The sequence below is a fragment of the Camelus ferus genome, chromosome 16 (genome assembly GCF_009834535.1).
Source record: "Camelus ferus isolate YT-003-E chromosome 16, BCGSAC_Cfer_1.0, whole genome shotgun sequence".
Taxonomy (NCBI): Eukaryota; Metazoa; Chordata; class Mammalia; order Artiodactyla; family Camelidae; genus Camelus; species Camelus ferus.
In genome coordinates this window covers 30,575,320-30,601,041 of record NC_045711.1, presented here as the reverse complement: position 1 = coordinate 30,601,041, position 25,722 = coordinate 30,575,320, and the positions used below count along the sequence as shown (strand labels likewise).

Here is a 25,722-nt window from a genome sequence, read left to right as displayed (position 1 = left end):
GGCAGCCAAGATGTGCCTGGGGTCAGGGTCACAAGTCCTTGGCTCTGAGACAGAATGAGTCCATGTGTGAAACTGGATGCTGGGAATGTGAGTATGGCCAACCTTTGATTTTTATGATGTTGTAACCCAGATGTCTTAGTTTAGACACATCTGTGGTGTGTTGGAATATGCCCAGACTTTGAAGTCAGAGACATGTGTTCAAGTCCAGACTCTACTATTCACGGACCAGCTCAGCTTGGACAAGTCCTGTAGCCTCTTCTATCCTCGGTTTTTCCAGCCGTGTGTGATGAAATACAGTCCCCTTTAGCCAGGCACCTGCCTTGTGTGAAGTTCTTGGCGTGTAAAAGAGAATGAATCTTGTCCTTGACCTTAAAGGGCTTAGGGTACAGAGCTCTGGGTAGAGACTCCCTTGCCGTCCAGAGGGATGAGGACTTGGATGTAGACACAAGTGTCACAGGAGGGCCTGGCCACCCTGGAGCACCAGGGTTCCCCCAGGGAGATGGGGCACAAACCCTGCCAGAGAATCAGACCTGTCAGGTTCCACAGGTGTCCCCCGACACATATTGCAATCATAGTTTTGATTTTTTTTTTTTCTTGCAATCTTGAGTGTCCGAAACAAGTAGTAAATGGGCCTGGGGCACAGATTTCGATGCTTTAGAGGGAGCTGTTCTGCTTGTGAGCCTACCAGGGAGAGGACTCCAAGGGGCTGCCAAGGGGAAGGGGGGAGAGTGGGGTTGCCGAAGACATCACTCACAGTGCTGATTTTCTGAAGGAGAGAGGCAGTGGCTTCCCTCCTCGTTCTAAAGGGGAAAAGGTTAACTTTGGAGCTGAATGGTTCTGGAGCACTGTGCAAGGCTGGTCTAGCCCTGGAGGGGTCAGGGCAGGACTCAGGCTTGACCTGCGGGCACAGTGTGTCTGGCTGGGCTGGGAGGATGGGTGGGGAGCTGGCTCTGGGCCTGGTGAAAGGCTTATCAAAGTCTCATTGACTGTCCGACTTTGATCTCTATCTTGCAGTCTGAAGAGGCAGCACAGATGCTCAGTGATTAATTGCATTTGGAAGGAGATCACGTGCCTTGTAGGGACATCTTTGGTATCTGTGGCTTGTAGGGACAGACCAAGGTCTCTGTCAGTATCCCGCCTGAGGGTCAAAGTTCTACCCTGTGCACCTTCTCACCGCTTGCAAGAAGCCTGCAAAGGCAGCTGAGGCCTGGAGGGGATGTTCAGTAAATGTTACTTTCCTCCCTGCCTGCCAGTGTCTGACGTGACTCACCATTTCGGAAGTGTAATATACTTGAACATTCTTGGAGATCTTTCCCAGGCTGGATTCCCGTTTTTATCTCCATAACAATCTTACAGGTGGGTAGGGCAGGTGGAGCCATCCTGGTTATGGGGATAAAGGGCACTGAGTCACCCATGGATGAGGACCTGCCCTTGCCCCACATTCAGGTGACCAGTCAGTGGCAGCCCACGGACAGACTCCTGGGTCCCAGAAAGTGGGGTCAGCATTTCTTTTCTCTGCCCCTTTCACAGCTGGGAAATTGAGGCTTTTAGTCCATAATCCTGGAGACAGACGGATTTGGACTGTCCTTGACCTTCTAGATTTGAACCCTGTAAGTTCTTCCCCAGCAGTAACTCCTGGCCAGGCGTGACTGGGACCAATGCTCATGGTTTGCACAGGGAGCCCTTGGGCCATCTCAGACTGGAGCAGATAACTGTAACTCAGTGTCTGCGCTCAAACCCCTCACCTCCCTCAGGCACCAGCTTCTCCCTGCTTTCACTCTCAGCTGGCCCTCCTGATGAAGCTGCTGGAGCCCACTTTGCCTGCAAGCTTGGAGAGCAGGAAGTATCCCCTATCCTATCCCCCAGCCCTTAAGCAGTGACTAACAAATGCCAGGGCAGAAATACCCCAGCTCCCTTGTCCCCAGGCCAGGATGACAGTGAGGGCTGGCCTGCACTGGCTCCAGAAGCACCTGCAGAATGAACCAGTCCCTTCTGTGGGCACTGCTGGGCATCCCGCCCTTACCAGTTTCTTCCTTTCCCCAGGCCACCTCCCCACTCCCCTGCAGGTTTTCCCTGAGACTATTTCCTAATAATTCCCATGAATTCCCAGCTCAGGGTCTGCTTCTGGGGAGCCCAACCTAAGACAGTTGCTGAAATCAAATGTAAATATCTAACCAGGAATGACCTCTTAGATTCTAACAGACTCCCCTTGGGGTCTCTGCTTCTGGAATCCCCACCCCTCATTGCATCCAGCCCGACATTCCCACAGAAGGCACTTCCTAAAGCACAGCTCAATTACATGGCTTCCCCACTAGCTGATTAAAGCAGTTTCTCTATAGAGTTTCTCTAGAAAGTCAAGACCGTACTCTGTAACAGAGGCTTCGGTTTCTCCTTGATTCGGTCATGCCAACTCTACTCTCCACCCCTGCAGACTTAATGTGTTCCGTGCTAGCGTGGTAAGCTCCTACAGGGAGCTGTCCCCATTCCCAGGGCTGTGTCCAGCTCCAAGACTTCGATCATGCTGTTCCACCTTCCAGGGCTGCCCTCCTCAGCTTCGGTGAACTGGTCCTGCCTGTGTCATCTCATCCATGGTGGGCTCAGCGCCTTCTCTCACCACACCCCTGCAAGCACCCCATGGGCATCTCTACCTTGGCCCTTTGCTGCTATTGTTACCTCATCTGCTTCTGTGTTTATGTCTCACGCCATGAGGGCTCCTGGAGGAAAAAGCCTGTGTCTGACCATTGCTGACACTCATGTGCAGACTGACCTGGTGGCGCTCCTTGAAACGCAGTGCTATGAGCTGAATTGTGTCTCCTCTCAAGTTCATATGGCGAACGCCTAACCCTCAAGATGATGGAATTTGGAGGCGTGGCCTTTGGGAGGCAGTTAGGGTTAGATGAGGTCCTGAGGGTGGGACCCCCCGTGATGGGATTAGTGCCCTTATGTGAAAAGGAAGCAAACCGAGCTCTCTCTCCCTCTGCCTGTGAGGACACAGTGAGAAGGTGGTCATCCATAAGCCAGAGTTCTCACCAGGTACCAAACTGGCTGGTACCTTGATCTTGGACCTCTAGCCTGCAGAACTGGGAGAAAGAAATTTCTGTTGTTTAAGCCACTCAGCCTCTGGAATTTTGTTGTGGTAGCCAGAGCAGACTAATATCCCCAGAGCACAACGTAAATAATTCTGAGTGAATACCAGAGCACCTATACTGGGATTCAGCGTTAGGACCTGCGGGAATTTTTTTTTAATGACAGGAGAAGGAATTAAGGCATTTCTGCCCATTAATTGTATCTGCACATGACGGCAGTGCTACCACCCATTTGTTTTAGGATATCCTGGTCCAGGCATGTCTGCAAATCAGTGGACTCGCTCGATGACCGACCCCTAAACTTGGCCTCCTGAGTCTCCAGAGCAGAGCCCTGGGCCTCCCCAGACCTACTGATGCAGGTGACAGGGGCAGCCTGCAGCGCCATCTGGCACCACTGGGCCTGGGAGCTAGAACAGGTCTAAAGCCGGACTTCAAATGCTCTCACTCCATGATCCCACTTTATCTATTTTATCCCACTTTTTCTGTCCTACTTTTAAATTGTATGTATTATTTGCTTGTGCTATACGGGGTCAACAGTGAGGCAGGTATCCCCAGAGCTGAACAGTGTGGATCCAGCAGAGATGAAAGCAGGGAGGCCAGCCTGGAGGAGCCATTCTGAGCACTCCTGCCTGGAGTGGACATTAGCTTCACCTGCCTGGGCATAACATCACTGTTCTTCCCGGTTCTCTGAGGGTCGGCCAGAGGGGTGGGTGTGCACTTTCTTTATGCTGTCTTGAGTGGGGGGACTGGGTAATAAGGGGTCTCCCAGACCCCACCTGCTCCATCTGCACCCCTGGCCACAGAGCAGCCCTCAGGGCCTCCTGGGGCCTCGGGGACTCCCGGGGGGTGCCGCCCACCCTTCCAGCGCCAGCACGTTAGCCGGAGCTTTGCCGTCTCTGCCAGTAGCCAGCGCTGCCCTTGCCAGGAACTCTTAACTGTGGTCCCACAGCCAAGGCTTTGTAGCTCCTTACGGAGAGCGAGGCCGTGTAGCTTCCTCTTCAGCCGATCCAGGACCCGTGGGGCTCCCTTCCTCCCAAGGCCATCAGCCCTTAAGAGACAAAGCAAATCCTTCTCTGGTGCTCATGATCCTTGCAGGGGTTCCCCCTGGGCCCCCAGAGGCAGAGACCCAGCCCCAGCCTGGCAGGAAACTTCCTCAGCCTTCCACGCAGAAAACTTTGGGAACAGAGGCAGGAGAAGAGTTAAGTTCTGGGCTGAGGCTTCAGTGTTCAATTTCTTTATTTCCTGTTGATGACATTATTGTCTTCCTACAACCATTGACACATGTTGCTTTCATCTGTTTCATTTCAAGACATGAGTACACTCGCTGGAAACTATGCTTAATAGCTAAACTCAAAACAGTTGGATTTCCTTTCCTTCTCGACTCTTTGCTGGTCTGCTGCATTCTCTGGTGGGTTAGTTTTTTGGGTGGTGGTGGTGGCTTGGGCTTTTTCAGCCACCATTTTTAACCCAGCGAAGAGGGGTTTCCTGGCCAATTGCCTCAGGCCCCTCTGTTACATATGGGATGTTTCACTTGGGGGCGGGGTGGACAATGGCTCATCCAACCCCTTGTTGTGGTGGTTGCACAGCCTCTCCTGGCCCCTTCCTCTGGTCAGCTCCCTCCACTGCCTGTCAGGACAGCACTAGCCTGTTTAGCTAGAGGATGGGCAGCTGGGGTCTCCTGGAGGTTGCTGCATCCTTGAGCTTCACGACTCATGGCTTGGACCTTCTGGATGGAGCCACCAGAACAGAGAGGTGAGCCTGTGAATCTGGACCCAAGGACTCAGGGGAACAAACAGGCCTGGCGGCCTGGGCATGGGAGCTGGACAAGTCTCCCCCTGGCCAGGACTCGGATGGCAAGCAGCCGTTGGAATCAGGCCAGCCTCGTCTGGTTGGAATTGGGTTTGAAACACGTTTCCAAACCTGGTTGCAGCCACTCACCCACTCCCTGGGCCAGGACGGCATCGCCTGTTGACACAGTCTACAAAGTGAGCAATCCGTCAGCTCATGGAAGAGGCTGGAAGATGGCCACCCACTCGGCCTGGGGTGACTGCTCTGAGCTCAGCATGCCCAGCCTCCACCAGGCTCGCCAGAGGATCTTGGACATTTTTCCTATGGGGAGGCCAGGGAGGGAGTGGGAGGCGAGGGCAGCTCAGCCTGGTTCTAAGATGGAAGGAGGCGAACATTCACAGGATACATGGACTTGTACGTCCCGTCTCTCGTTTTACCCTCCCTGTAACCAGGTGGTTTATTCCCACTCCACAAGTGAGAAAACTGAGGCTCCAAAAGAGCGAAAAAAATGTGCCCAAGCTTACACAGCTTTTAAGTGGTGAAGCAGGGATATGAGCCCAGGCTGAGGTCCCCCCAGGAGCTTTCTTCTGACTGCATCACACCTGTTCTCTTCCCAGCAGCCTGGGGTGCAGGGTGGGGGTGCCACCCCACAGGGCCTGCCTGGTTGCCCTGGAATAGTCCATAGGCCTCCCTCTCCTCCCCTTCCCCCACTTCGCCCACTCTAGGCCTTTTCTGCCCAGCAGTCTGCATTTCAAGCAGGTAGGAAGAAAGTTCACCAAAGCTAATAGGTAGGTGAGTGTGGCTGTGTGCATTTTATCCAGGAGGAGAGAACGTTTGAGGCCACCCTACCACCCTTTTCAAGTCTGCAGATCTGGCCAAGAGTCTGAGGTAGCAGGAAGTGTGGAGAACAACCCCGCAAGGGGAGCAGCCTGTGCGGGGAACAGACATGCCAAAGGGGCCATAGGGCCAGGAGATGTATCGCTCTCATCAGCTTAGAGTCACTAACAAAAGTCCCCTCACTGAGGAAATGGACTTCAAATTCTATAAAACTAATTATGTATTTTCTGCCATTTTCTCATATGGTATTTCCAGGTGGTTTGTTTTCTGGTTCGTGTGTGTGTGTGTGTATGTGTGTGAGTGTGGGAGTCTGTGTAAGGCAGTACAAGAGACCTGTATGCAGTCTGAGGATGTGGTGAACATGACAGCAATCAGGCCAAGCTGTCTTTCAAAGATGCCATTTCTGAGACGGACAGGGCTCTGTTAACCTGTCATAGAGTGTCTGATGCCAAAGCTCTCAAGTGGAGATCCTGGGTTGCACCGCATCCAAAATGGCCTTGAGCTGCAGCTCTTCTGTAACCCTGGTGGGATGCAGCCAGACCAGGCTTATTTAAAACATTGTCCAGGTAGAAAAGGCATTCCAAAATGGTGCGGTCTCCCAAGGACGTGATGGACCCATCTCTTTGATGGCTGTTTTATTTAAAGTAATGTAAAGTCACTGTACAAATTTCAGAAAGTCCAAGATAGCATTATTGCTCGGCTGCAAGGACCAGAGACCCACAGAACTGACCTAAAGGGAAAATGGGGGTGCGCTGCAAGAACACAAGTGGCTGGGACTGGTGGGGAGCGTCTCTGTCGCTCAGGACACGGTCCCTCCCTCTGGGGACCTGCTTCCTCTGCTTACCTTTGGTCCCTGCTCTCTCATAACTTGAACAAGCACCCGGCCCGTGGCAGCCATTCCCCCAGCCTCGCTCTGACCCCCTTCCATAGTTTTGGGTCCCACAGAGCACAACTTTCTCTTTGTCTTTCAGTTCAAATTTCTGAACTCACGTGAAGAGCTAAGCAACGCGGATCGTCTTCCTAAGCCTATTACTCAAGTCACGCGAGCCCGTCAATCTGTGATTGGCTGCCATGAATGATGTGGCCAAACGTAGTCCAATCAGCTGTGCCTGCGATGGGGGTGGGACCACGTGATACAAGACGTCGCCATCTAAGCCTGCCCCTCCCTCAGGACGGGGCATCGACTCCCACTAACCCAAATACGAAAAATTATCCATAACGCCGCCGGCTACTAGTCGGTGTTTTTTTTTTTCTGTACATTTTACCTTGCCGTAAATGTCTATACAATTTTTGCATCTTGCTTTCTGGATTAACTTCATACCGTAAGCATTTCCAATATCATTACAACTCCATTACCTTTTTTTTTTAACCTTTTTTTTGGGTTTGTTTTAAGTTTTTAATATGATTTTTTAATGTTACTTTCCATTTACAGTTCCTACAAAATATTGGCTATATTCCCCGTGTAGTACAGTACATCCTTGGGCCTATCTCACGCCCATTAACTTGGGCTGAGCCCACACATTTGTCCTGGAGGGATGTTTACGCAGCAGCTCCTTTCAGCCAGGGCGCTCCCAACTGCTCCGGAAAAGCATCTAAGCAAGTGGAGCTGCCATCTTCCAAGACAATGGCCCGCCGTGAATCCCCTGCCTTATCAGGAGAACCCACCTCTCAGCAGAATGCCCCTGAACTGTTTACTTACGCTCTCTGAGCCTTCACCTTTGCCTGTGGTGGCATCTCTGTGCCTCCTGGAGAAGGGCTGGGAGGAAGGGAGAGACCCACGCCGAGCCCTGTTCTCTCCCACGACCCTGTGTTCACACCCGGCTGCACTGCTACTTACTACCGAATGTGTAACCTTCCTCAAGAGTCTCTAATCCTCTAGACAGGATGGCTTCGTAGATCTGTGCCGCCACACCGGGCCCCACGCTCAGAGGGCACCCCCCACCCATCCTCATGGGTGTAACGCTCTACTGTCGCCATCTTTAAATTCCTAGTAATCGTTGAATAAGGGGCCAAATTTGTGTTTTTTACTGTGCGCTGCAAGTGAGGTAACAGATCCTGCTACAACCTTTTCTGTAAAAATCGGTTGATAATAGTGGTGGTTGCCCAAGGGAGGGAATGAGGTGATCGCCTTCGTTGGGGGGCTGGCCCACAGGAAGGGTGCCTTCCCCTCCGCCGTCTTTCTCTGTCATTGCCCCACAGCCCTCGGCAGGGCACGCTCTCACCCACTCCTGTCCTTTCCAGTCCCCTCCGAGGGCTTCTCCCCCTCGAGCTTCTCTATCTCCATGGACTCTGCACCAAGGAATCAAATATCTCGGGCACAAGGACCCAGACTTGGAAATCACAGCTGTCTCCGCTGCGCCCTTGCAGCCCTTATCAGAAAGGAAACTGCTAACGACGCTGTCTCTGGTTTATGGCAGCTCCGCTTGCTTTATGGCCCTTTTACTGCCCTCAGCCCTGAGGGTTCAGACAGTGCCGCTTTTTGTGAGGGAAGATGGCGCCAGGGAGGGAACCATCGCTGGTGGATGTGGCCCACCTTCCCTCTGGGGACAGGCCTTGGAGTCCCTGTAGCTGGGCAGGGCCAGTCTGTGGTGATGCCTGCCTTGGCCCAGCAGCCACACTTCCAGGACCGAGTGTGCTCACCCTTCCCGGGTCTCTGGGGTCGACTTCCTGGACCTCACTGACCCCTGAGTAGGAAAATGATACTCAGAGCACTAGCAGTCACAGAGCTGTCTCTGTGCCAGCGACGGTGGCAGGCACCTTGCATAAGTGATCTTGATGCTCACGACATCCTGGCTCCATCGGGTACCCAGGGCTGAAACGTGGCAAATGAAAAAGAGCTTTAAACTGTCAGTCCTGAATAATGCTTACAAAATGGTTTTTTATCCCTAGTTCCATTATGCAGATGGAGAAATGAAGGCTTAAAAAAGATAGATAGACAGATACGGAGAGAGAGAGATACATATGGCTTATTCAAGGTCACAGCTTCATGGTGGTAGAATCAACATTTGAAACTTGATTTATCTTTCTGACTCTAAAGTCCCAAGGGTGGTGTTGCTTCTCATCCATTAATTCCTCTGGTCCTTCCTTCTTTCCACTGTGTTGGTTTCAAGAGAAGTGGAAGGCGAGGTCCTGGCAGCTTTGATAGCCCCGTGTGGGTCAGATTGTCCTGACATGCATCCCTGGACAAATCTGGCACCTTATACATGCAAGACAAAGAGTCCAGTGCAGGGCATGTGCAGAAGTGTGGGGGGAAGCATACTTCTGCGATGGGGGTGACTCTGGCTTCCTGCCTCTGTGTGTTTCCCCCTGTTGTCCCCATCTCTTCCCAGCCTTGGGTGCCCCTAGGTAAGACCCACCTCAAGGAGTACATTTATAGGAGAAACAACTCCTAAATTGGGTGTTGAGGTTTGAGGGGAGCTAATAAATAGCACCCCCTTTTCCTGCCCCAGGGCACAGCAAATTGAGAGCAGACACAGGAGTCAGCGAGCAAAATGTCAGGTTTGCTGCTGCTCAAGTAAGTGCACAAAAATAATCAGCAACAACTGGCTTCCCAGAGCCAGACCCTGAAATGGGCACATACACCACTGGATACTGGTTGGGAGGGGTGACCTTGAATCTTCCCCGTCCGACCTGCCCTGTGAAACTGAGGGCTTAGAGGGGCAGAGCGAACCGGGGACACTCTGCAGGTCTACCCCTAAAGAGAGAGGGCAGAGCTGGAGAGTCTCATTATCTAATGGGATGGGGGTCAGGGGGCCTCCCCCACCTGGAAACTAAAGGAATGGAGGGCAGGCATGCTCCCCTGCAGGGCGAGCAGTCAGGACACAGCCACCCAGCTGGCAGGCAAAGGACCTGTGTCCAGGAAGGGGGATTGGCAGACGCGGTCAGTGAGGAGCCCTCCCAGCGTCGTCCATCCCCAAAGCCTTTGGAGGCTCCGTGCTCTTTACTGCAGTGGGCAAGGCCGAGCATGAAGGGTCCAGGTCTCCCCTCGCCCTCTCTTGCCCCTGCCCATTCATTCATCCTGAGTTGGGAGAACAGGGCCCAGAGTGTGCGGGGTCCACGGCACCTAATGCAGTCATCCAGCCCCACTCACCAGAGAGGAAACTGAAACCTGAAAACTGATGGCCGGCAGTCCCTGCAGGACAGCCAGACACCCTGTCAGGTGCTCCCAGAATGAAGTCACTCCTCCCGCTCTGCCTCCTTTCCTTTCATAGCATTAAATGCCCACCACACAGGGCTCTGGGCTGGCTTCAAAGACAGAGATGCAGGTGGGCTTGCGTGTGCCTTCCATGCCTTTGGATGATGCTCTGCCGAGGGGGCTCTGGGAACCCAGGGCCGGGAGCCTCCAGGACGTGTGGACCAGGCACACACAGCAAGAGGAGAGCCCAGCAGGGATGCTGAAGAAGCTTTTGGAGTCAATAGTCCAGCATGTGGGAGCACCAGAGGGTCAGAGAGGAGCCTGGAGAGGCTCAGCCCTGAACTTGGTCGTCATCTTCCTCTAAACCTCGCATCCACCGGCGCGCCGCCAGACTCACCACAACCCCAAGATGTTACGCCGGCCGTATCTCAGAGACACACCGAGGCCTTGTTCATGGGTGAGACCCAGCAGGATCTCACTCGCTGTACTTCGTTGGGAACCCCTGGCCGACAACGGAAAATGCACCCTGGCAGGAAGACTTGACACCGCCCCGGTGATGCCCTTTTAACAAGCCTTTTCTCTGATGCAGAATATGAATGAGGAATGGAATCGCTACCGAAAAGATTCGATGAAACACAGCGTCGTGCGGGATTTACAAAGAGAGGAACAGAAGTGCAGACAGACGGCATCATAAACTTGGTTGTCACATCTCGGTCGTTAAAAAACCGTTAATACAGAGAGAACCGGCATGCAGGGAAGCATATCCCTTGCCGGTTGTGCAAAGCTCTGCGGAAGGCTGTGAGAAGGAGGGCGCTGCTGGGAGGTTTGAGAAGCGGGGCCCAGGGATGCCCACCCTTGCTCTCCTGACCTTACCCAGTGGGGCCTATCTTATGGCTCTTGTGAGGAGCACTGAGAATTACCTAACAACTCAATGCTGTTCACAGCAGAGCCCGTGGGCACCGATGCTGTGCAGGATTGTACAAAGAATGGTGGACCATTTGCAAACACCTAGAAGTCACAGTCATCAGAGCCAGACTTGGACCCAGACTCACAGTGAAGTCAGCCAGCTGCAGCCAGGTGAGCGTCGGAAAGGTGAGAGGCATCTGCCAGCCATGGGAAACCATTTGTGCCAGAAAACTGATCACTTACATCTTTCAGAAACAGAAGTTTACCGTCTAGAACCTGGCCACTCTAACACCACCTTAAACATGCCACGATTTTATTCCTGTTTTAAAGTGAAGGGGAGAGGGTGTCAAACAGCCCCAAAGACTTGCAGGACGTCCTTACGGGGGTGCTGGGCCCCCAGCCGGGCCCCTCTCCTCAGTCCCCACCCCCACCCCCCAGATGGCTAGTCCTTAGTGCTCACTGGTCACCAAATGAGGTTCTCATCACTCTACTGTGTCACCTCATGTAACTCCCATGACAACCCCCGTTACTGGGACTTCAGTTCCTCTCCTTTTATGTTTGGGGGAACCGAGGCCCGGACAGGTGATAAGCTTCCCGTGGGGGAGCTGAATATTTTCCCAGGCTCCATGTTTAACCACTGAGCCACAGTCCCCTGGCCCATAGTCACACTTTAGGATTAAAGGCCGCACCCCCTTCCCATTGCCCACGAAGCCAGTCCGCCTGCCTTGCCTGTCTCCCTGGCTCTCAGTTTCTGTGGGTTTCCAGGAAAAGACAGCTTCCTCCTACCTGGGGCCTGAGCAGGTCCTGTTCCCAGCTGCCCCCAGCCCAAGCCCACCGCTGGGGTGGAGCACTGATTCTAGGCTTGATCTCCCCTAGGCTTCCTGGGCCCCAGGTGATCAGCATCCCCATCTTGTGCCCTCTGGCCTCTCTTGCCCGGCACTTGTACAAAAAATACCAAAATAGCTATCAGGTTATTAAGTCGTCCTCCTCCCACCCCCCACCCCTGCCCAACAGCCCCGGACCTGCTGCTGAGAGCTGGCACTCTGACCTGTGACCTCCCTTCCACTTTGGGGACTCGATGCCCACCGGTGGAGGTCTGCCTTCCTCTTCCCATCCAGATACCTGAGAAAAGGCACCGTCTTCTAGGGCAGAGCTTCCTCCTGAGGGCACAAGGACCCTCCATTGTCTTGTAGAGTTTAAGGTTGACACCTTTTCACAGGGAAATTCAGAGTCCAGATGCCCTGGGGATGGTTGGAGAGGAGGAAGGGAGGTGGCCCTGGTGGAGGTAGAAAAGGTCAGGGCTCTGGTGGGGGATGGGGAGGACCAGGTCAGTCACAGAAAAGCCAAGTTTTGGGTGAAGCCCGACCAACAGAAAGCCGGTGGCCGCCTAGGAAAGCCCAAATGGGCAGAGGCCTCAGGGCCACCCACACCCGTGCCCTCCCTGATGGCAGAGTTGACTCTTGCCTGTTGGTGGGTCTTGGCCTCTGGAAGCCGTCCTGCAGTTGCGGGCTCCCCTGCCCCTCCTGAGCATCCACCAGAGAAGACACTGACCCCTGGACCCTCCCCAACTTCGACTCTGCAGGAGGCCGTCTCACACCTGCCCTCACACCTTGCCTCCGAATGTCACTCTGACCTTGGACTAGAAGCAGGTGGGGAGGAAGTCCCTTGCTCACTCCCTTCTGGTGACCGTATTTTCTGACCCCAGATCAAACCACCAGATCGTGATCATTTTCTGATTTGTGAAATAATGGATTCATGTGCAAAGTTTTACAAAGGTAAACAGACTTAACACCTTGAACAAATTGATCTTCTTGAAAAAAAAAAAAAAAGAAAACTTCAATTCTGCAAAAAAGAAATACTCCGCTCAGGGGGAGGGGAAACGATATTACCAGCTCTAAGGTTGGTCTTCTGACCTCGGGCATCTGTTGAGGTTGGTGGTATCTTTCCCTAGTTCTTGCTTGTCTGAAAAGCTGGACCAGCACAGGGCTTGTTTATTCCACTTCATTTTTTCTAACATCCCCTAAGCTTTGGGGTGATTCCTTGAGATTATCAAGACAGGTTTCATGGTTTAAATAGTTTTTGTACCTTTTTCTATGCTCAAAAGTTATTGGGGAAAGTTTTTATCAAAAGAACATTAGTAACAGGAGGTGAGGTTCAGTTCACACAATTTATTTGGGGGATACTAATGCATTTGCTAAGAAAACCATTAAGTATGTTCAGCAGATAACTTCTCCTTGTTTGTTCAGGGAACACTCTCTCCCAGTACCCATCATCAAAATGATCATCAAAGAACAGAAAAGTCTTCTCCAGAGTTGTTCTGGGCCACCCTGTTCTGGAATTGCCCCCCCCCCCCATCTAAGTTCATTGACAGGAATTCTGAGAATTATACAAAGATCATCATCATTCAAATACTCAGTCCCAAGCCCTTGCTACTTTTGGCACCATTTTAATCCCAAAGATACTCTCATTAGCATCTTTCTTTCAGGTTCTCCGTTACTCCGGAGGGAAGAGTCACTTCCCTCATCTAAATCTGAAAGCAATAACTAGCAAATAATATTCATATTTACCTTCTAAGATGAATAAGTTCTGTCTCTCCATTTAGGGGGGGAAATTTTGGGAAAACTTCAAAGCAAAGTAAATGTTGCTTATTTATTTATTTGTTTTTATTTATTGGAATATAATTGATTTATAATGTGTTAATTTCTGGTGTACAGCATAGTTCATTTACACATATATATATTCCTTTTCATGTTCTTTTTCATTATAAACCATTACAAGGTATTGAATATAGTTCCCTGTGCTATACAGTAGGACCTTGTTTATTTTGTATATAGTAGTTAGTATCTGCAAATCCTGAGCTCCCAATTTATCCCTCCCCACCCCTTTCCCCTCTGGTAACCAGAAGTTTATTTTCTATGTCTGTGAGTCTGTCTCTGTTTTGTAAATAAGTTCATGTGTGTCTTTTCTTTTTTTGATTCTACATATAAGTAATATCTGATATTTTTCTTTTTCTTTCTGACTTACTTCACTTAGTATGAGGGTCTCTGGGTCCCTCCATGTTGCTGCAAATGGCATGATTTTATTCTTTTTTATGGATGAGTAGTATTCCATTGTACATATATTCCACAACTTTATCCAGTAATCTGTCGATGGACATTTAGTTTGTTTTCATGTCTTGGCTATTGTGTATATTACTGCTCTGAACATTGGGGTGCATGAGTCTTTTCGAATTAGAGTTTCCCCCAGATATATGCCCAGGAGTGGGATTGCTGGATCATAGGGTAGCTCTACTTTGCATTTTTCAAGGAATCTCCATACTGTTTTCTGTAATGGCTGCATCAAACTACAGTACCACCAACAATGTAAGGAGGGTTCCCTTTTCCCCACACCCTCTGGAGCTAAATGTTGTTTTTGAGTGTGATCAGATGTCACTATCCTATATCACTAAAGTCTCAAAACGATTTTGGTGTTCGCTTCATAACCTATTTGGAGAAATTTGATATATTTTTATAGAAACTTCCAGTAACCTTTGAAGAACTTCAGACATGTTATAATTACTGCCAGTTCTGCTTGTCACCATTACTCAAGGCTTGGCTGGGTAGGAATCAGCTTGCAAGATCACTCCATTGCTGGTAGCAGGCCTCGCCTCTCTCCACATGGGCCTCTCCACATCACAGGACTGCCTTACGATCCTAAAAAAGTGCCTAAGATAAAAGTCACAGTCTTTTTATAACCTGATCTCAAAAGTGACTTCTTATCCTGTCTGCCATGTTCTGTTTGTTAGAAGTAAGCCCCACCCACATGCCGGGGAGGGAGTTACCCAGGGCACGAGTGCCAGGAAGCAGCGATCATTAGGGGCCAACTTAGAGGATGCCGACCACAGTTCCCCTGGACACAGCAGCTGAAGGCTTGACCCTGGTGGGGGGCTTCCAAGACCCCACTCCAGCACCCAGCTTGGCGTATGTGTTGATTGGCCCATGCACGTGTTTCACCAGTTGTTAACTCTCACATATCACCCTGGTCCACAATGCAGTTCAACCATGTATTAAGTCCCTACCTCATGCCAGGGGCTGGGCTAAGGGATGCAAGTGTCGTAAAACGTGGCCCCTTACAGGGAGTTCACGGTTGAGTGTGTGGCCACCTAAGTATCTCAACCGAAGCATTTTGCTAGAGGGGAAGCCCAGGAGCCCCGGAAGCGTGGAGGAGGGGCTTCCGGTCCAGGTGAGGATGAGTTAGGCTAGGAGTGAAGAAGCCAAAGAGGGTGGCCAGCTGGTCAGGGGACTCTCGAGTGTAAAGACACAGATGAAAGGGAAGTGGACCCTCCATGTGGGGGTGTCTTTGTTGGACATAGGGGCAGCAGCAGGAGAGAGAGTGGGAGGTCGGCCTGGCCGACCACCTCCCACACCAAGCTAAGAGCTTTGTTCCTCGTCCTGAAGGTTCCATGCAGCCAGGAGAGAATGTGAAGCCGGGGATGATGAGGTCAATTTGGGATTTACCACGCTCCCTGTGGTCACAACATGTAAGGGGGCCCAGGGACAGGGGGCTGTAAACTGCGGTCGGGGGAACAGTCAGAACATTTTGCTGCTCCTGGCAAGAGACAAGAAGATTCAGAGCTGGGTGGTGGTTGTAGGTCCGGGGAGAAGGGAGTGATTTTAGGAGGATTTTAGGAGGCACAGTCTACAGGGCTGGGTGACTGGATGGGGACATATAAGGGAGAGGGAGGAGCTTGGGCACAACTCAGGTTTCTGACTGAGGCAGCAGGGGATGGTGGGGTCACTGCCCAACAGGAGGATGCAAGGTTTCCATGAGGGACAAAGGAGGTTCCGTTTTAAGAGTGTTAAATTCGAGACACCTGTGGCCGTCCTGTCCAAGGTGGGGATAATGAAGGAGGTCAGTGCAAGAGGGCAGGGCTCTGGGGCAGGGAGGCCCTGCTCTCTAGAGAGTGGAGCCTGGAGCTATAGATGGAGACAGGAGATGGCTCAGAAAACATGTTAACGGGGAAGGGACCCAGAGAAAGAGTTACAGGTGGGGGCTGAGGGGTGGGGTAGGGAGGAGGAAGAGGTGTCTTGAAGATCAGCAGGAGAGGGAGGTGGCCATCATTAGAATGTTCTCCAGGTGTTCTGGGGCAGCCCAGGACCCTGCCATGCATCCCAGGCCACCGTGGCAAGTCCCCTAGAGCCTGAGAAGCCAGCCAGTAGCTTGCAGAAATGCCGAGAGCAAATCAAGAAACACTGACATGAAAGAATAAAGGAAATGATTTCAAGCTTGGCAAAACTTCACTTTCCAAAAGTTGTTTAAAAGGAGCAGAATGAAACTTTAGGCACACACACACACACAAAAAAAAAAAAGAAAGAAAGAAAGAAGAAAAAAGAAAGTCTGTGGAGAGAGCCGAGGAACACAGACCTATTTATTTGCAAAGTTTCCCGTGTTGCCAGTTGGAGTGCTGACTTGAGGATTTTTTTTTTCCCTATCTTTTACTTCCTTTTCTGAAAATGTGTGTGTGTGTGTGTGTGTGTGTGTGTATGTGTCTGCTTGACACCCTGGAGAAGATAACTTCAAAAATCAGAACCTCTTTCTGGATTTGTTTTAATATTGATGGTCTCTTCTGGTTACAAGCCCCGGCCAACTCCTAAAAGCCAAACTCCAAGACGCTGCCTGGTGGGATGCCAACAATCCCAGCAGTTTGGAGCTCCATTTATAATAAATATTAAAAGCACTTGAAAGTACATCAGATTAGGATGTTTTAAACTATTGTTTAGCTTAACTTGTGTTTTAAATGTAACAGAACAAAGATGATAACTTTATTAAAAATATGTTTCCCCACAGTGCTTTCAGTGATAGGATTTCCTAAGGAAACCTCACTTTTTCGCCTGTGGCTTCAAAATCTCCACCTTGACATTCCCAGCCCCGCCCTCTGCAAAGGGGAGAGGAAGCAGGGAGAGAGTGGCAGGAAGCTGAGCCCGCCTTTCCTGCTCTCTTCCTCCTTCAGACTCTGTACAAGCCAATTCTCCCTCAGGTGGACCAGACCCACCGAGATGCTCATGGAAACATCTGTCACCAGTGAAGACTTGGTGGAACGTCCCCCAGTCAGGCTGAAGGAAGCCCAGTTCTGGGGGGCAAGGCTGTCCACTGGTAGGGGCTGAATGAAGTATGCTTTGGTGGAAATTCCAGCTGAAATCCTGTGATGCTTCTTTTACAAAAGCATCCTAAATTATATTCATTAGCCCTGCCATGGAAGCCAGGGACCCAAGATGCTCAGGACGCCCTCTTAGGCAGCCCTGCCCTGGGTCTCCTCGCCATGGTGTGGAGGAAAAGAGGACGATGGACCAGGAGTCAGGACCCTAGGAGGTTCTAGTTCAGCTCCGAAATGGGCCGAGGAATCTTGGGAAAATCTCCTCGCCTCCTCTTGGCTTCATTTTCCTCATCTCTTCAATGATGGGTTGGATTAGATGACATTTTAAGGGCTCTTCCTGGCTTGAAGATTCTGATACTTCTTTTGGGATCCTGGAAAGGACCGCCTTTGAGAGCTGGCAGACAGGCACCGACCCCTTTGCCACCTGGCCCTTCTGCTCCACGGGGAAGACAGCAGGACATCCTTGGTCAGCTTCCAGATCCCCACCCACTGGAGCAAGACTTCTAACTGGAGGGCATCTTTGCTTTGGAGATGGGAATTTCTTCCCGGAAAGGTGGTAGCCTATTAAGGAACCAGAGTGACTGCACAGAAATAACCACCACGTTCTGAGCACCTACTGTGTGCCAAGCATCATGCTGGGTGTTACTGATAGGTGCTCCTCACGGCAGCCTTTTGGGGGGGTGTTCCCTCCGCTTTACAGGTCAACACAGGGGTACTCCGTGGTTAGGTGACTTGCAGTCTTTGGAAAGATGACCTGTGTGTCTCTCCACTCCCCCCTCCCTAAACAAAGCTACATTGTCTAAGGTGGCACTTTTCCAAGGAAATAAAAGACAAAGTCACTGAATCTTAAAGAGCAATGTCCTGGGTCTGAGTGCCTCTGAAGCTGCAGCTGTTGTGACTTCCCTCCAGAGGGGTTTTTGTCGGGCTGACTAAAGATTGGAGATCTGGCCAGATGCCTCTCAGGGAGCCCTGAGTTTTCTGGGATTCTAGGATTTCAGCCCAGTACATAATTCCAGAAAAGAATTACTCTCTGCTTTATTAAACTTGTCTGCACATAGGCAAAGTGTGCTGTTGCTCCTCTGCAGGGTTTTTCTTTAAAGGAGTGGGGAGCGAGCATGTGCAGAAATCCATCACCTTGCTTTCCAGTTTCCAGGCAACCGTGCAGGATTACAACCAAGTCACATGATGTTGCTGCTGCCAGGGAGAAGGGGAAAATGGAAAACTGTGCTATCTTGAGAAGGGCTGGGTATAAGCAAAGGACTTTGGATTCTCCTCCAGAGATATTATCAACAAGTAGTTGGAGACCTAGAGGCTTGAGAAGGCTCCCAGCATCTCAGTACGTGACCCAGCCCCATGGCTGGATGGGAAATGTACCCCCAGGGTACAGGGAAGGGGTGAGATGGGGGAAGGGGTGCCACTGCCCCAAGGTGACCAGGCACCTGTTCTGGAAACCAGGCTCTCCAAGGGGTTATTACTGAGAGAACCAAACTGGACTCAGCCTTGCTCCTGTGTCCCCATCTCCAGTGCCTCCCTCCTGCTGCTGCATCCCCGGGATAATGAGGGAACAGGAGAGTCCTCTGGTTAAAGCTGAGCCTGTGATGATTAGGGCGGGCTAGGGGGCATGAAGGGTCAGTGGGGACGGCTGGGAGGGGAGGAAAACCACCCATGAAGACCAGGTTTCCACTTCCTTTTTTAAAGTCTCTTCTTTCTGATCATTGTTTATTTTGATTTTGGATGTTTTGATTTTTCTATCTCCCCTCCCCAACACCGTGTGTGCGCACGCGCACGGGCACATACACACACGTTGCTGTAGTTTATATGGTAGACGCTTCTGTGGCAATTCATCCCCCTCTGTATACACTTTTGTTCCTATGATAACATCCTCTGTGGCCTCAACCACCCTCCTTGGAACCATGGGGACAGCTTTGCTTCTGGCTCTCTTGGGGTCCTGAAGGGAGTGGCTGTGCCCTTGGGCCATGGGTCTCACCGGGGCTGTTAAACGGAGCCCATCTAAAGTGGACTGGCTTCCGGTGTCCTTGAACCCAGCTGTTGTCCCAAGGCAGAGATGTCATCTGGCCACAGTCTTTCACTGGCCTTCCTGGTTTGCCCCAAGGTAGCCACGTTTCACAGCCTGGAACGCTGGCTTTATGCCACCTGGCTACCTCGGAAAGTGAGCCCGGAGGGGCTGACCATGGACACAGGCAGGTCTTGGGGAGGGAGATGCCACCTGCCATAGTGTCCGGAAGCTGAAAAGTCTGGAGCATGGCTTTGCAAGAGTTCTGGTCCCTTGTCCCAGCCCGAGAGCACCTTTCCTGCTGCTTGTCCTTCCCCATCTTCTTCCTCTTTTCCTATGGAAACCTAAAGAGAAAGAGAAACACCTTTCTTGCATGTTTTAAAGTTCTGAAGGCCTAATGACAGGTTAGAGGCACCTCTGCATTTAAGTGGGTTTGTCATTCATTCAGTTCAATCAAAAAGTAAATAAAGGAAAAATGAGTAGAGTTGGAGAGCCAAAGCCTCCCACCGCTCTGAGGATGCTAGGCTCTTCCCCTCACCTCTTGAACAACTTTGGTCTACACCTTTATGTTTTTTAAGAGGAGGAAAGGTCAAGTTTTAGCTCATCATGTGAGAGAGCTTTCTAAAGCAGTCGAGGGGTAAATAATGCTCTGGGTTTGTGGTGTATTTTATTACTTTAAGTGAGAAGGTTGTACCTCTTAAACGTTATTGGGGGAACGTTGGGAGGGATTTGATGGTGACAGTGGGGTGAGGGGTTTTCAATACGTTAAAACAGAGAGTTGATGGAGGGGAAAAAAGATATTTCATGTCTGTTTAATATGTAACATATGGGAGAATGGGGGATGCTTCCAAGAGACTGTTGGGTATGCAGTTGAAAGCAGAAGATGGTCCATATGTGTGCTAGGAGGGTCCTGATGGCCAGGCTGGGAATTTGGGGTTAAATCTTCAGGGCCACGCTTCCTGACGAGGTGTCAGGGCCCATCTCCAGCACTCAGGCCTATGCGGACAGATTCACACCTCCCTCTTCACACATCCACAAATGCACGCACCTGGATCCTAACTCACACTCAGATACAGGAGCGCACAAGCAGGCACATGCCTTCTGCGTCCAGGTCCGCGTTCGTCCTATGACACTTGGCCAACCCATCCCAGGACTAGTATCCTTTTACAAGAGCCCTCAAGTCCAGATTCCCAGGAAAACTTGAATAGAGGTAGAAAAGTGTTTGATGATAGGGGGGAAAAAGTCTGCCTGCTTGCAGTTCTTGTGATGGCCAGAATGCTACAATAAACTGTTGCTTTCCAGAGCTGGAGAGGACGGGGCAGGCCCGGGGGAGGAAGCCAGAGCAAAAAGGCCAGGGAACTTGAAAGAAGTCATCAGAACTCAGGCTGAGAGCGCCCGGGTGGCCGCGGGGGCCTGGCAGGGGGCGGAGGAGGGCCGGGGAAGGGTTAACGCGGGAGCTGAGCGTGCGGCGGGGGCGGGCCGGGCCGGGCCGGGCCGGGCCGGGGCGGGCGTGGGGAGCTGTCCCTTTAAGGCGGGAGGCGCGGGCCGGCCGAGCGCGGCTGTGATTGGTGCGGCGGGATCACTGGCTCCCCAAGCCCGGCCGGGGGGAGTCGGCTGGAGCCGGCTGCGCTTTGATAAGGTCCTGGCAACTCAGTAACAACCCGAGTGCCGGGAAATAAAAATAACCCCTCATAGCAATGGATTTCGGGGCCGCCCGGCGTCCGAGGCGCCCGTCTTCCCCGCCGAAAGCTTTGCTGTAAAAGGTGGGGGTGGAGGCGCGGCCCCAGCAGAGCCTCTTCAAAGAAAGCCCCCCTCGGACCGGGGGCGAGGTCGCGCCCAGCCGCGTCGCGGGCGCCGGGGGCGGGAGGGGGTCCGGCCCGGCCGAGACCCGGCCAGGAGGGGGGCTGCGAGCCGGACGGCCCCGAGGAGGGGCGGCGGGGGCACGGGGGACGGCCCGGGGCGGGGCCGGCGCGTACCTCCCTTTCAGGACCGTGCGCTCGGCTCGCGCCTTTGAAGTGCACAGTTAAATCCACAGCGCAGTTTTTGTTGGAAGCGCCCGGAGGACATTTGGTGCGCGGAGTGACTGCTGGAAACAGGACCTGTGTTGAAAGCCGGGCCGGGCGGGGGCCAGAGGGGCCGGGGGCGGCCGCGGCGGGGGCGGAGGCCCACTCGGATCTTTTGCATAAAAGGGGCGGCGGGGCGCGCGGCTTCCCCTCCCTCGCTGGTGGATCGCCCTCTAATCCCGGGATTGTTGTTTCCCCGCACTCCCTCCCCTGCCGCGCGACTCCCCATGTTCCCCGACGCCGGGACCGGCCCGGGGGGGCCCGGGGCTGCCGCTGCGAGCCGATCCGGGGGCCGGGGCCGGGGCCCTGCCCGGGGCGCCTGCGAGGTCTCACCGCGGAGCGCGCGCGCGGATCAATGGTGAGTGCCGAGGCCGCGGCTGCGGGGCGGCCCGCGCGCTTTGATGTGCCGGGCGGCCCTTTGAAGTTGGCAGGCTGGCTATTTCGGGGCGCGCTCCGGGCGGGCGCAGAGAGGAGCGGCGGGCCCGGTGCCCAGCGCTCCGGGGGGCTTGGCCCGGCCGCCTGGCGCGCCCAAGCCCCCTCCCCAGCGTGGTGGCCCGGGTGGCGGGGGCCCAGGCTGAGAGACTTCAGCAAGTGGAGGCTGCGGCGGGGGCGGAGAGGGGGCAGATCCCCCCCGGGGGTCCCATCTTTGGTTGTTATGGATGTGAGTCGGGGTGTGAGTGTGCGCCGGAGTGCCTTTGGAAGGTGGGATGAAAGGGTGGCGGCGCCCCCCGTTTGCCCTCCCCTCCGCCCCCTCTCCCCCACTTCTCCCCCCGCTTCATCCTCCCCTCCCTACTCTCTCTCCTCCCCTCCTCCCCTCCCAGCCACTGGTCCGCGCTTAGGGGCCCCGAGCGCTGGCCGAGGCTCAGTCTGCGCGCTGGAGCGGCCGGAGCCTGGGGCGCCCGCGTCCCCCGCGTCCCTCCTCTCGCCCGGGCCCCGCGCCCCCGGCCGCCCGGCCCCTTTTGCGGAGAGACAGAGACTCTGCGCGTCGCCATTTCTAGACTAGGCTACTGCTTTCCGTGCTTTTTCTGCGGGCGCCTCCGCGAGTTGCGGCGCCGGGGACCGACCCGCGCCCGGGCTCGGGGTGTTGAGCGCGCCTTCCGGGGCTCTCGCCCCGCGCTCTGCGGCCCGCTCGCCAGGGCTCTGGACGTGTTGGGTTGGATTTGGGCCGGGGGTGGGCAGGCCAGGGGGGCTCGGCGGAGATGAGAGCCGGGCCTCGGGCCGCCTTCGTCTTCCAGGTAACGGGGCTGCCCCACCTCCCCTCCGCCCGGGTAACGCCCGCTGCCGGCGGAGTTGTCCAGCCCGGCAGCCTGAGGCCCCGGTCGGGGCCACGCACACCCACCCCGAGCCCGGGATCCCCAGTCCCTGGTTCAGGGTCGTGCCCCATCTCTCCCGGCCCGCCCCTGCCCTCTCCTTAGTTTGATCCTTCCCTTGCTAAGGAGAGCAGCTTGTTTATTGGTTAGATAAGACTTTTTTCTTTGGGGGAAAAAGGAGACAGGCTTGTGGTCAGTAGAGTTTGGGATTCTTGGCACTGGCAGTGGTAGCGTGAGGCGATTTCCGACCCGGTTTTGTAGGGTTTGCGACTCCGGGAGGTTGGGGGCGGGGGGCACGGGGGCGGGGGGCACGGGGGCGGGGGGCACGGGGGCGGGGGGCACGGGGGCGGGGGGCACGGGGGCGGGGGTCCTGAGGCCTCTCTGCTCTCTCGCAAAGTTTGAAGATCAAAGTCTTGTCTGAGTGAGTTGATTTCTGGTTTGGGGGAGCCAGGAAGACAGAAGTGTAGACTGAGTCGGATTCTTGGAGGGAGGCGGGGGCGCAGCGAACATTTACATCAGGGTCGGGGGGTGGGTGGTTTCCAGCTGGGAGGCTGGGAGCCCATTCCGCCCTGTGCTGGGCGGGCTTCTTTTTGGTGGAGAATCTTCTGAATTTTTAAGGAGTGGGAAGGGGGAGTGCAGAGGGAAGGGGTGGGTAGGAGGAATGGGAACCAGATGCCGGGGAAGGGCACGTTTGGAGCTTGAGTTATCTGTGTGGAGAGCCGAGTGGGGAAATTTACCGAAATTGGTTTCACCTGCACACAGCCCAGCGGCTCCGGGTGCGCGTCTCTGAGTTGATGCTATCCGGGAGTGGGGAGGGAAGGACTGGGGAGGGAAGGAAGGGGGAGCGGGGAGGCGCGGGCCTGGCTGCCCTGCGTGCGCCGAGGCCGGGTGGGTTTTTGGAAGGTGGTGTCTTACACCTCCCAAGCCACTCCGCCCCACCTCCCACCCTCCCCACTCACCTTCTCCGCCCCTTCCCGCCCCCCTCCCCAAGTGTGCAGGGAGCTCAGATTTCGCCTTTGAAAAAGCAGCGTCTGATACTTTAGATGAGCACCTCGCAGATAGCTGGGTTGCTTGATTTGAATTTGAGGAGTTGAAAAGCCTGTTTACTTTCTTGCTTTGATGTTGGGTAGATCTGGTTTTGATTATATCAATACCCTTTTCTCTCCCTCTGCCTCCCCTCTTCCTTTTCTTCCCAGAAAGGAGGCTCAGATGAGTCCCTGCTGACTTGAGAGAGAGAGACCACGCTGATTGCTGAGAGGAACTGGAAGAAGAAAAAAATTTCCTAAACTCAGTGAGAAGAACTCACAAGCCATGAGTAGTGCTGTGTTGGTGCCTCGCCTCCCAGACCCCAGCAGCAGCTTCCGGGAGGATGCTCCGCGGCCCCCGGTTCCAGGGGAAGAAGGGGAGACCCCACCGTGCCAGCCCGGAGTGGGAAAGGGCCAGGTCACCAAACCCATGCCTGTCTCCTCCAACACCAGGCGGAATGAGGATGGGTTGGGGGAGCCCGAGGGGCGGGCATCTCCGGATTCCCCTCTGACCAGGTGGACCAAATCACTGCACTCCTTGTTGGGTGATCAGGATGGTGCTTATCTTTTCCGGACTTTCTTGGAGAGGGAGAAATGCGTGGATACCTTAGACTTCTGGTTTGCCTGTAATGGGTTCAGGCAGATGAGCCTGAAGGATACCAAAACTTCACGAGTAGCCAAAGCGATCTACAAAAGGTACATCGAGAACAACAGCATTGTCTCCAAGCAGCTGAAACCAGCCACCAAGACCTACATAAGAGATGGCATCAAGAAGCAGCAGATTGATTCGATCATGTTCGACCAAGCACAGACTGAGATCCAGGCGGTGATGGAGGACAATGCCTACCAGATGTTTTTGACTTCTGATATATACCTCGAATATGTGAGGAGTGGGGGAGAAAACACAGCTTACATGAGTAACGGGGGACTGGGGAGCTTGAAGCTCGTGTGTGGCTATCTCCCCACCTTGAATGAAGAAGAGGAGTGGACTTGTGCTGACTTCAAGTGCAAACTGTCACCCACTGTGGTTGGCTTGTCCAGCAAAACTCTGAGGGCTACAGCAAATGTGAGGTCCACAGAAACTGTTGAAAACACATACAGGTAAAACCTTGGCAGGGGGTGGAAGTGGGGTGGGGGATTGGAGGATGAGATGGACGTTGCAGATGTTTTGAGTTAAGTAGGATGGATGGATGGATGTGCTGCTGAAGCTGATAAAGTTGTCTTGAGCTAGGACCGCTGGTCAGGAACCCTTTGATCTTGCTTTTCGTTGTTTAAAGGGAGGGAGAGTGATGCACACACAGCTAAATGCCTATAGTCTTCCAGTGCGGACTTCAAACAGTGGCAGGCAGTATTCATTAATGCGGGTTACTTATTATCCTGGGCCAGTCTTAGAAGGGGTTGAGAGAGAGAGACAGAGAAGAAGAGAGGGAGGAAGGGAGGGAGAGGACAGCAGTTTTTGATGCCGCTGAGTCATCAGATACACTGAGCACCAGTTTTGGAAGGGGTCATTCACCACTAATCAGTAGAGAGTAGAATTTATGTGGGCAGGGAGGCTGCTGGGTTGTGGTGGAGGCACAGGAAATAACGTGTGCACCCATTGAACATGGGGGTAAGTGGGATCTTTTGAACTTTTATGTTAAGAGCCAGCAATTGGCTTAAGAACTGAGCTTGTGGTTCTCTTTGTAGAATGAGATACTGACCCAACAGGAAACCCTCCTAATGAGGGAAGGCCCTGTGACTTTCCCCAATGAAGAACCCTTAGCCGTGGAGCCTGCTGATATATTAAGCTGAGTTTTTAATGTTTGCAGCCCAAGCGTCAGACCCCAGTTGATTATTTTGTTGCTTTAGTGCCGATGGAGAAAGGGTCTTGGCCAGAGAGGACTGGGGCCTCGGAGTACCTTCTCTCTGAGGCTTCAAAGACAAACAGCCCTTTATAGAATAGCCAAGTCTTAAGGTTCTTGACCTTTGGCGGCGACTTCAGACCTCCTGTTAGAATGAGTTTTTCTGTTTCTCTCTCTGCTCTTCCAAATCCAAAAAAGAGAACTAGCCTCTTAATTCTAGGTTGCTGCTGATGGCTGGCAGGGGGAGGGGGCCAGGCACTGGGCTACTATCTGAGCAGCTTATCTTGCTGTCCATTGTGTAGTTCTCCGTGTGTTAAGGCAGAGGGATGCTAGGGCAGAGGGATGCGGTCCAGCGGCTGTCTCTGTGGAGACTGCCCTCTCTCCGTAGGGTGGGGCCTCCAGGGTCGGGCAGCTGGAGGATGGGCAGGGTAGCAGGGTCTGAGCCTAGAAGCAGTGTGGTCTTGGGGTGGCCTTGGCAAGGAGGGAAGGGATTGTACTCAAACCACCAGGGGGCGCGCTCACAGCCTTAGGCTCCAGTCTCTGCATGCACAGACATCTGGTCCACACCTTAAGTGGAAAAGGAT

At 53.3% G+C, this 25,722-nt stretch overlaps 1 protein-coding gene across 6 annotated transcripts in view; it reads left to right on the top strand.

Moving 5' to 3' along the window:
* The window catches only part of AXIN2 (axin 2), a 78,367-nt gene that overhangs the window by 27,521 nt on the left and 25,124 nt on the right, over positions 1–25,722 (top strand). For 2 of the 6 annotated variants that reach the window (XM_032457032.1, XM_006177448.3), the window contains exon 1: positions 23,584–24,398. In XM_032457032.1, coding sequence (XP_032312923.1) covers positions 23,584–24,398 — 815 coding nt within the window. Of the gene's footprint in view, positions 1–20,641; positions 20,663–21,013; positions 21,321–21,789; positions 22,198–23,468; positions 24,399–25,722 lie in introns of those variants that run through there. The other 4 variants (XM_032457031.1, XM_032457027.1, XM_032457029.1 and 1 more) reach the window with 4 other exon arrangements.